The 12,784-nt window shown below is 43.9% G+C and overlaps 1 protein-coding gene across 5 annotated transcripts in view; it reads right to left on the minus strand.

Moving 5' to 3' along the window:
- Nucleotides 1-3,870: 3,870 nt before the first annotated feature.
- The window catches only part of ZC3H13 (zinc finger CCCH-type containing 13), a 64,565-nt gene continuing 55,651 nt past the window's right edge, over nt 3,871-12,784 (minus strand). For all 5 annotated transcript variants that reach the window (XM_054974567.1, XM_054974560.1, XM_054974552.1 and 2 more), the window contains 3 exons: nt 11,154-11,354; nt 5,771-5,934; nt 3,871-4,348 (listed from right to left, as the gene is read on the minus strand). In XM_054974567.1, the coding sequence (XP_054830542.1) occupies nt 4,181-4,348; nt 5,771-5,934; nt 11,154-11,354 (533 nt within the window). In that variant the 3' untranslated portion in view covers nt 3,871-4,180. The remainder of the gene's footprint in view (nt 4,349-5,770; nt 5,935-11,153; nt 11,355-12,784) is intronic.

The raw sequence follows: 12,784 nt of genomic DNA on the forward strand, positions 1-12,784 counted from the left end.
CTGAGCTGCAGCAGTGTCCCTTGCTTCAGTTTGGTTTGGGTGGAATGGGTGTGATTCTCTGGTGTGATGTTGGTACCCTTTCTTCCCTTTGGTTCTGGTGGGATTCCATTCCCATGCTTGTTTGGTTCTGTTGGGCTTTCTCTGGGCTGAGCCCAGCTTGCATATGGGAGTGTGCCTTGGCCATGGCAGCTTTGCCCCATGTGTTTCTGCAGTGAGAGTTAGCTTTGACGTTTCCCCCCATAGGAAACAATGGAGTGGCTGGGGGGCATCTTATTTAGGAGCCCAGTCTTCCTGAAACTTAGGGGGGTGGGGCTTAGAGGACAGTCAGCCATAGGTCTCCTGCAAATTTGGTGGGATTTGCTTGGAAAATGCCACCTCCAGCCCCCTGGATAGCCTCCAGACAGTTCCCCCTATAGGCAATAATGGAGAGGGGGGCACCTTCTTTGGGGGTCCATAAAATTGGCCCCTGGGGTCCAATCTTCATGAAACTTGGAGTGTCTTTAGAGAACAGTCACTTCCAAATTTGGTGAAGTTTGGTACCAACTAGAAGGATTTTCCCATAGAAACCAATGACCAAATTTTTCAGAAATAGCCAAAACAAATTTTTTCTGATTCTGTAAAAAAAAGATGATTTACCAAATTTTGGTGTGTGCTTGCACACCCTTAGTCTTGTTTTTAGGGTATCTGAGGAATCCTCCAAGAATGTGAATACCTCTGCCTTGTATATGGGTGGGCTGGTTTTGTATCACAGGTTCTTGTTGATTCCCTTAATTAAAGGAGTCAACCTCTGTGTTAGTTCAATTGCCTAATATTTAATTTCCTTCCATCTAGCCTTCATCCTATCCTAAGTTACAACCCATGGAGTCTTCCTTGTAGGCAGGCTCTTCCTTAGTTTTTCAAAGACACTGTGCATTACTTCTGAAGCTAGGGATTTCTCCCTGGTGAAGACTGATTTCTGAAACACTAGGACACGAAGGCCATCTCTTGGAAATCTCCATTACACCCTCAACTTTTTCAGCTTCCTGGTCCCCCAGTATCAATTATGCGGTCATCTCCACTGTCAGACTACAGGCGTTTTACTTTAACCAAGAGCCGTAACCAACTTTTCATTTGTAACTAGATTGTGTCTGGCTTTTTAATGTCTGTTCAGAAGTTCAGTGAACCAAACACTAATGACTCGGAACATCAGCTCACTGGCTCTAAACTGTAGTGTTACTGGTAAGAGTGGGTAAACTATCCATTAATGATACTCTGTGAATTTGGATTCCTTTGTGAGTTGGACAGCCATACCATCCCCAAAGAATCACCCCATTTGTTATAGTAACTGAAGATGCTCCCTTAACTTGACAAGATATGCAACCTTGTAGCCATGAAATCAATTCTGGAAGTTCTACCTCGTAACTTTACAAATTGTTATTAAACATTACCCTTTGCATACAAAACCATTATTCACATATTTGCGAAATGTGTAACACACATCACAGAGATTTCATATTATTTCTCCACAGAGATTGTTTCAGAAATTGAGCTATCTTGGAGTATTCAGTGAGCCATGGTGTCACAAGGTCAAGCACGATTGTATATATACATGTATAAATACAGTTGTGTACACACCCAGCTGCCCATATACACACTTTCTCTTTCGTAGCCTCCCCACCTAATGGAATAATCTGCCTGAAGAGGTCAGGAAGGCTCCCAACTGTTTTGGCTTTCCACAAACTGTGAAAAACTGAATTATTCAGGAAGGCCTTTATACTCACTGCCCTATAATAGGGCAGTGCTGTAAGAAACGGTTCAGAAAGATGCCTTGGTTAAAGGAACAGGGATTGTAGATTATTCTACCAGGTGCTGTCTGACGTAGGTATGTTCCTACTGGCTAGCTTCTGTGTCGTTTAAGATGTCATGTTTAATTACTTATGCTTTGTTTCAGCAATGTCTCCTCTCTATGTTTGGACTGATGCTGTTTTTCAAAATTCTACAACCGATTAATTGAATGTCCTAGATGTTATCCTACTGACTTGCACTGTGTAGTCTGCTTTGGGTCTCAGTGTGAAAGGTACATGAATAAATAAAATGTATTCTAAGCATGCATGCAGACAGAAATAGATGAGCATTTGTGCACACAAGTGTGAAAAGTGTTGACTAATTTTTATGTAATAACACTATGATCCTCAGGCACTGTATCAAATGTCACTGTTATAAATTAGACTCCACTCTTTATACAGAAAATAAAGACCTGTCCCCAAGTATGGGCCGAAGGCATATGGAATTCATTTTATTCCACACTTTCTCCAAAGAGCTCAGGATGAAGTATACGGCTCTTCCTTATCTTCACAACCACACAGCAAGAAGTGAAGCTGTTACTCACGATTAAAGCTCATACCCGACCACAAATTTTGTTAGCCTTATAAGGCGCTACTAGACTCTTGCTCTTTTCTACTGACACAGCAAGGTAGGTTAGGTTGAGAAAAAGTGACCAACTGAAGGTCATACAATAAGGCCTGCACTTTAGTGTGAATTTCTGAACTCAGCCCGAGTCCAGTACTCTAAGCCACGACATTTTCACCAGTAGCTGGTTCTGGTCAGTACTTGGGCAACAGCAAGCACCTGGAAATCTCTCCTGTACAGGGTTTTGAGTTTCACAGAAGAAAGGGAGCACACAAATTAATAAAAGTTAATTGGCCAATGAGGAAGGAACTTGCAGCTCCTTTACCAAAAGTGAATAGTTGGTTTCTGCCGATCTGTACAAGGGAACAAGCATCTCATTCTAGCCACAGGAACAGGGACGTAGCCAGCCTGTCTTGGTAGGCAGGGCTGCAGTATTTCCAGAAAAGGAACCAATGGAAAAAATCAGCTGTGTGCATAGAACCACTGCATCTAACTCATTGTTCATCATTGGGCATGATATGGGGGCTGTACAAGTAAGGGAAAGGATGAGCAAAAAACCATCATCACTGCCAGAGAAGTGCCTTTCTGCCAGTGGTAAACAACTGATGGATACAACCCGGCATTCCGTGAGTATCAGCTCTTAAAATCAATGGGATTTTTTCCACCCACTTCAACTGGGAGTCACACCTTCAGACGAAGAGAGAATTACTACATACAGGTTAATACGAATTTGTGCTGGACTTTCTAAGGAAGTGGTTTATACCAACCCACATTCTTTGGAGTACATTGGCCTCTTAACTGGCCAGGCAAAAGAGCTTGTTTTTCGAAGAGATGCCTGCAAGTCAGGGACATGGAAAGCAGTCATATTGCAATTCAATACCTGCTAAAAAGCAGCCATAGTACTATATCTATAATTTATTTATATACTTCTGGAATTTTCTCGACAATGGGACCCAAAGTGGCTTACATCGTCCTCTCCTCATTTTATTCTCACAACAGCTTGGTGAGGTAGGTTAGGCTGAGAGTGTGTGACTGGCCCAAGGTCACCCAGCAAGCTTCCATGGCAGAGCAGAATTCAAACCTGGGTCCCCCAGATCCCAGTCCAACATCCTTACACCACAATGGCTCTCTGAACAGAACTGGAATTGGTACACGCAACTCCATTAGTTTATGCTGTGAAGTTGCAGTTAATGATACACTCCATGTAAATGATCAGGTATCATCCTTACTGATGAACAGACTTTGCTGGTTTCCGTGGCAATATATGGTTGCAGCTTCAGAATCCATTTGAAAAATAAAATACTATTGCATACACTAACAACTAGGCTTTTTGAAATTAATATGCACTACATTTTCCACTTAAATGTGGTAGAGGCCACATGAGGCAGAGCTTAGTATTAACAGCAAAACCTTATGGATACTTATTTTTTTAAAAAAGAAACTTAACATCAAGTTTAAGAAAGAAGTTTGGGAAAAAAACTGTGTTTTTCTTAAAAATTTAATACCGGTGATAAAACAGATTTCCAAAAATGGATTTTTTTTCACACTCTTACATACAAGTGATTCATTAAATAAAATTGGTGGTTAGAATTCAACATTACAAAACATGCAATGAACTAAATAAAATGGGTCTTTGAATTAAATATCTTGTTATCCTGTTCTATGATGCCCACAATGTTTAAATTGTCATTTCATCTTCCACCAGTGTGACACTGAAACAGATCAAAAATGGAAACATCAACATGAATAAAAAGTGAGAGACTCAGGGGAGTAGACCCCAGGACGCACTGGCTCAGGACATGCATATTTCTGGAACATATTGTTGTGCGATTTTATTGTCCTCGTTCTTTTCTTGGCCAGAACCTTGACGCGTAGTCTTGCGTTTAAACAATCGGAGGCTCAACCGAAGCAAGTCATTATCCACTACTGGAGGATTTGTGTACGTCTGCTTTGTGGTGCCCTGTTTGAAATGAACAAGATTTCAACTTAGTCAATACTGCACAGTGGGTTCCAGTTGTTAAAACACTACAAATTTAGCAGGTATCGCTGCTAGTACCTAGTGTTAGTTTTTGAAGCAATAACCATTGCTATGTAACTAATTTTTTTAAACAGCAGATTGTCAAATCCTCTAGAAACACATTTAGTAAACTATTTGAAATGGAAAAAATCTGTATTTTGTGTAGTTGGAAAGAAGAAGATCTGCAGAAGGTATGACATACGGTAATGCAGAAAGGAGGTCACAAATGGAGTAAAAGCAAGGTGATACAAACAGTAAACACTGCAACAGACGACAACCCTGGCCCCTTATACAAGTGAGCCGATTCCAAATACTTCGGTTCTAATCCCTATACAAAAATGCCCCCCCCCAAATGTATCTGTTTTGAGTAAGAACTTCTTGCATCTAAGAAAGGCTCCTAGCACCAGTGGAAGGCACTGCCATTAGCTGAAGAGGGACAGGAGACAATCCTGTATTTTTCCTGGCACCAGCAGAAGGCACTGTGATTACCTGAGCAAAGTGACAAGAGATAATCTTATATTTTTCATAGAGATTTGAAAATTAAGAGACTTTTGAAAAGCAGGGTATCTGTGAGGATTCACAGGAGGGAACACTTCTGTTTTTCTTCTGTCATCCCCCTGGCAAACTTTGCAACTCCTCCCCTTTCTCTGCTTCCTTCTTCCTCCCTTTTTCTGTCCCCCGCCCCTAGTCTTCAGTGGTCCCTCCAGAACCCTTTCCTTTTACAATCATCCTCAAGCAAGGCCTGGAAGTGTCAACTATGTGGTTTGGGGTTGCCTAGCAACCCCAAAATAGCCACACAGATCTGATGATGTAGTCTCATGAGACTGTCAACTCTTTCAAATTGAGGTGTCTGCTGTCCAAGAGACATACGTTCTATGATCTTGGGAGGGAGTTAACCCTCCCTCCAATTTTTAGGTTTCAGATTTTTCTGCAAACCTGGGAATTCTCCCAAGTTTGAACAAACATCACTCTACGACTCCACTGTGGGGAGGTTTTGATCTGGACCCTGGGGCCAAGTACGTAATCACATATATGATATTGTTTTTAAAAAGTTTAAAGGTCCTTAAAATCACCATTAAAGTGCAAGGTCATCAGGATAAATTCTGAATAAAGTCTATCATTAATTTATTCATCGTTCACCACTTCACATTGGGGGTGGGTAGGTAGGAGAATTGTAATAATAGTAAATAGAAGGCTACTAAATCGACCACAGAAGGAGCTTGACTAGACACTACAGCTTACAAAACACATCCCAGCCATGTGACTGGAGGATTTAAAGAAAACTAGTCTCCAAATTAAAAGAAAAATTCAACCCGTTTTCAGTTTGAATGTTAAACGTGCTTTTCAATGTCTTTATCCACTTGCCTTTTCGTTTTTCACTAGCTGTTTGCGGATTGCAGAATCTCTCCTGAAGCACAGGGCCTTGCAACAAGGGCCAAGATTACACAGCAGGCCAGCACGCTCTTCCTTTCGCAGCAGGGCGGCCATGTTCAGGGCCCCAAATTCATGTTCAAATAGGTTTTCTGCATCTATTAAGAGGCAGCACAAAGACAGAAACAAGATGATCAAAATGCTTTTAAAATGGTGAACAGCGCAGTATTGACATAGCAACGTGCCATAACCAAAAGCAACAGGTTTCTCCCCTCCCTGCTTTCATGTATAATACAATTGAAATTTAATTGGGAGACAGAGGACAATAGAGGAGAAAGTGTAACGAAGGCTAAATCTGAGCGAGTAATAATCTCTTTTGGGCTGAGGAAGGAAGGGGGTTCTGGTGCTGAAAAAGAGCAGCAGAGGAGAACAGAGGAGCAGCAGAACCTTCGGGTGGCTAATGCAGAAGTAGCAGAAGATCTCGAGGGGGTTAACGGTGGTAGAGTTGGAGGTGCGAAGGACACACATTGAGCAATGGGGAAAAATAACATTTGATTATGAAAGTTGGAGGGGCTATACAAGGAACCATGCAGAACAAGGCTGGATGGTTGAGAAGGACGAGGGGAAAGAAAATATGCTGGTGATTTTTTGCATGGAAAAAGGCTGCTTCAGCAGCCAGTTGGGCAGGATGTGAGGGACAGGAAGAGACCTCCACAGAAGACGGCAGAAACAGGGGTACTATTAGGAGAGGATGTGAGGGTATGCTTAACACTAGGAACTGAAATGAGAAAGGAAGTCATCAAAAGGTTAACAGTCCCTACAGACAGCAAGCAGGCATGGAGGCAGAACTGAGCGGAGAGATGGTTGGAGATCATGGGAGAGAGAACAGAAGAGCGCTTGAATAGAGATTTCAGAACTTAAAAGCACAACAGAATAAGGATCTTCCGCTTTCACACAGTTTTACATTAAACATTTCATCCCTAGTGTTCCCTCCCCCATACTCAAAGAATGATTAGGAATACACTGATGGCAAAATGTCACACCACAGCAGTATTATACTTAGCCAGACTGCCCATTAGTTGCTGGCATTCCAAGTAGGGCTGCCAGGTCCCTCGGGCTAGAAAGCAGAGGATGGGGGAGTTCTTAGGGGGAGGGCGCTGGAGGTACTTTACCTCACACACACACATGCGCTCCGGAGCACTTCCTCATCATGCTGGGAATGACTTAATTCCTGATGCGACACAGAAGCGACACGTCGCGCACAGAACTGAATTGATCAAAATTGGTCCCAAACACTAGACTGAGGGCAGATTTCGATCCAATCAACCCCATGCGTGACCCATCGTACTGGGAATGATGTCATTCTCAGTGTGACCAGGAACTGCTCCGTAATGCGCAGGAGCACTCTGTGAAGTTTGGGGGCACATTCTGGCACCTTTTCTCCCTGCCAGAAAGGTGAGAGGTGGCAGTGGGTGGAGGCTGGGAGTGGGAGGATCCTCTTCCCCACTGGGGGACTGGTAACCCTAGTCTCAAGGGAAGTCGAGTTTACAAATTGTGTCCATCTAAAACAATTAACACTGCAGTATCAAAGATGTTTAACATACACATGCTCTTTTTTTTTTAGAAACTGTGGACAGCCCAAACTATCGACATTTTATATATACAAAAAATTAATTTAGTGTAGTGGTTAAGAGTGGCAGGGCTCTAATCTGGAAAACTGGGTTTGATTCCCCGCTCCTCCGCTTGAAGCCTGCTGGGTGACCTTGGGTCAGCCACAGCTTCTCGGAGCTCTCTCAGCCCCACCCATCTCACAGGGTGATTGCCGTGAGGATAATAACAACACACTTTGGAAACTGCTCTGAGTGGGCATTAAGGTGTCCTGAAGGGCGGTATATAAATCTAATCTTCAAGAAGAAATTTTGTGCACTGTGCCATACAATCCAGGCAACAGGTAATGTGACACAAATGGAAAACACACTACTCAGATACACCAATGTTCTCTAAATTCACTTTCAGGGGGTCTTTTCCATGTAGATTTACTTGCCAAGGAATCCCTAAACATTTCCCACAGATATCCAGAATATCACAGAGCATTCTAGGGTATATTCCACGGAGGATACAGATCACATAGGCACTGGCCAGGTCTGCTGAGCCTTACTTAGTGAACCTGACAACATCCAAAACATACATACGGGGAAGGGAAAGACAAGTTACAAAGCCACACCGCTTCTCCACCAGTATTGACCTCATGGTAGAAACTCGGGGTACCCCCTCCAAGGAAACTATTCCCTGGGCAACAGTTTGAAAAACTATCTTTCTATGTCCTGGAACTGCTAAGAGCGCTGAGTTCAAGATAACATTATTTTGAAGAAACTGTACAGGCATTTTTTTAAAGTCAAGGGGTAAATAGTAAGTTTAAAAAAAAAAGATGGGTGTGTGTGTCCCCAAACATATGCTAAGGCTTTATTTAGCAATCAAAGGGAAATAAAAAAGCAACTTCAAAATCAGATCAACACCTTGCTAGTCAACTGTTTTGCTAAGAAAAGCTTTCTTATTGTGAGCAACCATTTCAATGTTGCTGAACAGCAGTTATAAACTATTGAAGATGAAACACCTGAACAACAGCTGGAGACTTTACATAGCAATTACAACAAACTACTCTTTTTACACAATTTTTCGCCTTCTGGAAGCATCAAATTTCATTAACTCTTCCATCTGTGCAGGTTAGGGACACCCAGATATATCCTCAAATTGCTGCTCTCGTTATGAATTCTCTCTCCCAAGAGAATCATAGAAGCACTGTTTATTGATGCTATAAAACAACTCCCTTGTTCAGGCTAGTTTTTAACAATCTGAGTTAAACAAGCAAAACCCAATTTTTGTCTGCAGTGTATGATAGTACTGCTATTGAAGTGAAATACAGTTATAAGAGAATAGAATAGGACATAAATAAATTTTCTCTGTGTTTCAAAACTAAGTGAAACACATGATATCTAAAAGAATATTAAAAAAAACCACCAATACAAACATCCAGAAATAAGGCAAGGGTTCCTGGTTGTCAACCTCATTTTAACCGTTTCTGTGACATTTGTTTATTTGGGTCAATTTATGCAATTCAAGTTTAAGCAATGTTGTTGAAGGGACATGCCACTGCAGACAGCAGCAGTCTTGAATGATGTCTGAGTGTTGCTCTTTTCTTCATAGGAGTGAACGGTGGTCATTCACTTACATGGGAGAAAATGGAAGCATTGCACCTCAGGAAACTCTTATAAAGAGAACAAATCTCCTCCTCAGCCCATGACCCTAAGGGACTGAGACCTCGCTTACAGAGATTTCCAGGAGGGATGAAATGTGTCTTTGTGAATGTAGCAGTTCATAGGGTATTTGCAATATGTAAGTCCTCTTGATATGTGCACACATCTGCATGTCCCTCCCCCCGCCCCATCGTGTCAATGGGCATGTTGCTGGGATATTGTTCTTCTTGGAGTGTGCTCAGATCTCTCTCTCTCTCTGTGTGTGTGTGTGTAGACAAGTGTCCTGAATGACTCATCAATGCCCAGCCCAAACCCCTGGACCTAGAAACGTGAAATTTGGGGAGAACGTTCCTTTTGTGATGTAGAGGCTCACTAAGAAGGGATTTTAAGAAATTCACCCCCTAAGGGTAGCTGGCAGGGTCCTCCCCCACCCTGCCAACTGCCACTCTTCCCTGAGGTCATTTGCATATGCGGCCTTGATTGGTCATCTCTACAACATTCTAAAGAGTATATACTGGGAGTCACTGAATGTGCCCTGAGGTAAAAATACACCTCCCAATCTAGGGTTGCCAATCTCCCTGTGGGGCCTGGCTTTCCTGTGTGGCTGGCAGGCTGTTCTGAGGTAAAAGTTAAGTAAAGGAAATTGCAGACAGTTGAAGAAAGACAGTACAAGACTCCTGAAAAGGGATTTTATTTAAAAGTCAGTATGGCAACTGAGCTTTTAAATGTTCATGGGGAGATGGTGCCATTTCAATGCGAACCTCTCACATGAACCTGCCGAAGTGCCCACCACACCACCCTTCCCTCAGTCCAACTTCACCTCACACCTCTTGCAGCCATCACCTCTTACTGCCCCCAAGAAGCCTCCTAGCAGATGTTGTTCAAGATATACCGATGCTAAAAGGAGGAAGCAACTTAGAGATGCGGCAAAGAAATATGCACATTGTACTCCTGCGGTGCACTGAGCAAAAGTGTCCAAGTACCAGCAAGTCCCAAGTCCAAGGGAAAGGTGACCATCCCTGCAGGCCTGGGCACAGTAGTGGCGACCCTAGCAGACCTAACAGCCACGATATACCCTGATATCGCCACTATCAGGGAGTAGCCCATGGATGGGCTGTGCAAGCATGCCGTTCTGACCCCCAAGAACAACAAGGCTGCCATCATTAATGAAACAACTCCCTCGAAGGGGCAGAAATGGAGTACAGATCTGTGGACTCAGTGGTGCAAATGGATGATGCGGTCCACTACCCTGTGGAGTTCCTCAACATGCTCAACCCTCCTGGCTTCCCAGCCCACAAGCTTCTCCTCAAAGTGGGGGCTCCAGTGATGCTGGTCCAGAACCACAGCTCACCCAAACTCTGCAATGGCACCAGACTAAGAGTGAAAGCCCTCCATAGGAACATCATCGAGACCACATTGTTCGCCAGCAGTGCTCGGGGCGAGTCGGTGTTCATACTATGCATACCATTCACACCATCAGACAACTTCTTTGAGTTCAAGAGACTGCAGTTCCCCCTCAAGGTCTGCTTTGCTATGACGATCAACAAGTCCCAGGGGCAGATACTGAAGGTGGCAGGAATTGACTTGAGGGAGGACTGCTTCTCACATGGGCAGTTCTATGTGGCCTGCTCCAGAGTGAGATCACCCAGCAGCCTGGTGATCCTGAAGGGAAAATCACCAATGAGGTCTACAAAGAGGTCCTTCAGTAGGAAAAAAAAGGCTGTACCTATTTTTCACTTTATTTCTTGCACTACAATCTTTTCCTTTTAAAAATCTCTTCAATAAATGTTACATTTTGAAATTCACTTCATCAGTTTTAGGCATCAACATGCTTCGCTTTATTCAAACACTTCTTTGAAGCTCGGGTACTATGCTATTATACTACAAAACCAACTCAACCCCCCTGCCCCCAACCAAAAAACGTCACAACCCCATAAATATTATAACTGGATTTAAAGTAGTTAAATAGTGTAGCGAAGCACGGGTATCAGGCTAATACAAAATAAAGTTAAAATTGTTTCCTGGCTCATTCCCAGGAGGTTCTCGTTTTCTGGCTAACCAAGTGAGCTTCCAGCAGCTGTCCGGGGAAGCAGCATTTCTAAATCAATAAACCAAATGATTACCTTTAGGTTTCTCCAGAGCTCTCTGGCAGGTTTCTTTGATTTTGGTGAAGAGCGGCGGGCCAGCCAGCTGCTTGGAAATGCCAACTCTCAACATAACAGCACCAGGAGTAAATTTCAGAAGGGCAGCTCCAGGCTCCCGTGGCTCTTTTGGCTGCTTTGGCATCAGACTAGACCAGTCTACATCTATGACATCCACTGGATCTGCGAACGCAAGAAGAGCAGAAAAGCGCCACTGTTTAATGGGGCACAATCAGGTAGAGAAAAAGGCATACATTCGGTCGCTCGTCTTTTTACAATGGATATAAAAAGTCATTTAAATTGATGGAGATTTGGAATCTGATTCTGTATAAATTAGGAGACAGCTGCTGACTGTTCTCTAGCATACAGGGAGGGAGGAGCAGGGCCGGGTTGACAGGGGGGCAGGGGGGGTAGTCTGCCCCTGGCGCCACCAAAGAGGGGGCGCCGGGCACACTTGCCAGCCCCAGGAGCGTGCTGCCAGCCCCGGGAGCGCGCCTGGGGAAAGGCGAATGGCGCAGGTGGCCTCCCAGCCACCCATGCTGCCTTTTGCCTTTCCCGCAGGACAAGGGGTGGCCGGCTTGCGGGAAAGGCAAAAGGCAGTGCAGGTGGCTGGGAGGCCGCCCGCGCCGTTCGCCTTTCCCCAGGACAAGGGGTGCGTGGCAAGCCGGCCACCCCTTGTCCTGCAGGGCAGGTGAACGGTGCGGGCAGCCTCCAAGCCACTCGCACTGCCGCCAACTCCACGGTGCGCTGGGACAGCCAGCTTGCTGCGGGGGCGGGGGCGCCCCAGGCGTGATGACGTCACGGGAGCGACGTCATCACGCAGCACCAGGAGCACGAGTGCGCTATGCGCGTGCGTAGAGCCTGACTACAGTTGCCCTGGGCAACCGTAGATCCGGCCCTGGGGAGGAGGAACGGATGAGAAGAAGTGGAAATGCAATAGTCTTCATCCTGGCTTTGGAGGAGATTATCAGCTTGACACAACTACACACTTGTCTCCAACTCAGTGAAGCACAACTTTTCTGATATTTACACCCCCAACTGGGCAGTTTATTTTTAAGGCTGGACTGGCCCTAAGTAGGAAACCTGTTTTAAGTTGCCTGAAATGATGAGTTTACTTTCTCAGTACATACTTAAAAATTATGTTAACTTCAAAGTTAGCTTGGCTCAACCAGCCAACATTTGTTTACAACTGGCTAAGGTTTCAACAGTTTGTTTATACAATTTAGATACTACCTCTGAGAACCGCGACATCCGAATCAAAATTTATTATAACCCTCCATTCTCCCTGTGACATTTCCTTAATACTATATATCACTTTTGAATATCATTGTATAATCCAGAAAGGGGAAATATGAGTGCTCCTATTAATGCAATTACCTTCCTTGAGCATAAAGATATCAGATTGAAACTGATCTCTATTTATGACAGTCAACATTTCTCATTTGAAAATCATCCCAAATCCATCTGCCTTTTTTTTTAAATGAGGAAGAATATCACTCTGTTCCCTGAATATTGCGACAACCAGAAAGAATCACGTTTGCATTATCATCCTGCTTTCCCAGTTGAAACATGGGCTACATTCACCCACCTGCCCTTGAAAAGAGGTCACACAC

Source organism: Eublepharis macularius, chromosome 1, assembly GCF_028583425.1.
Source record: "Eublepharis macularius isolate TG4126 chromosome 1, MPM_Emac_v1.0, whole genome shotgun sequence".
NCBI lineage: Eukaryota > Metazoa > Chordata > Lepidosauria > Squamata > Eublepharidae > Eublepharis > Eublepharis macularius.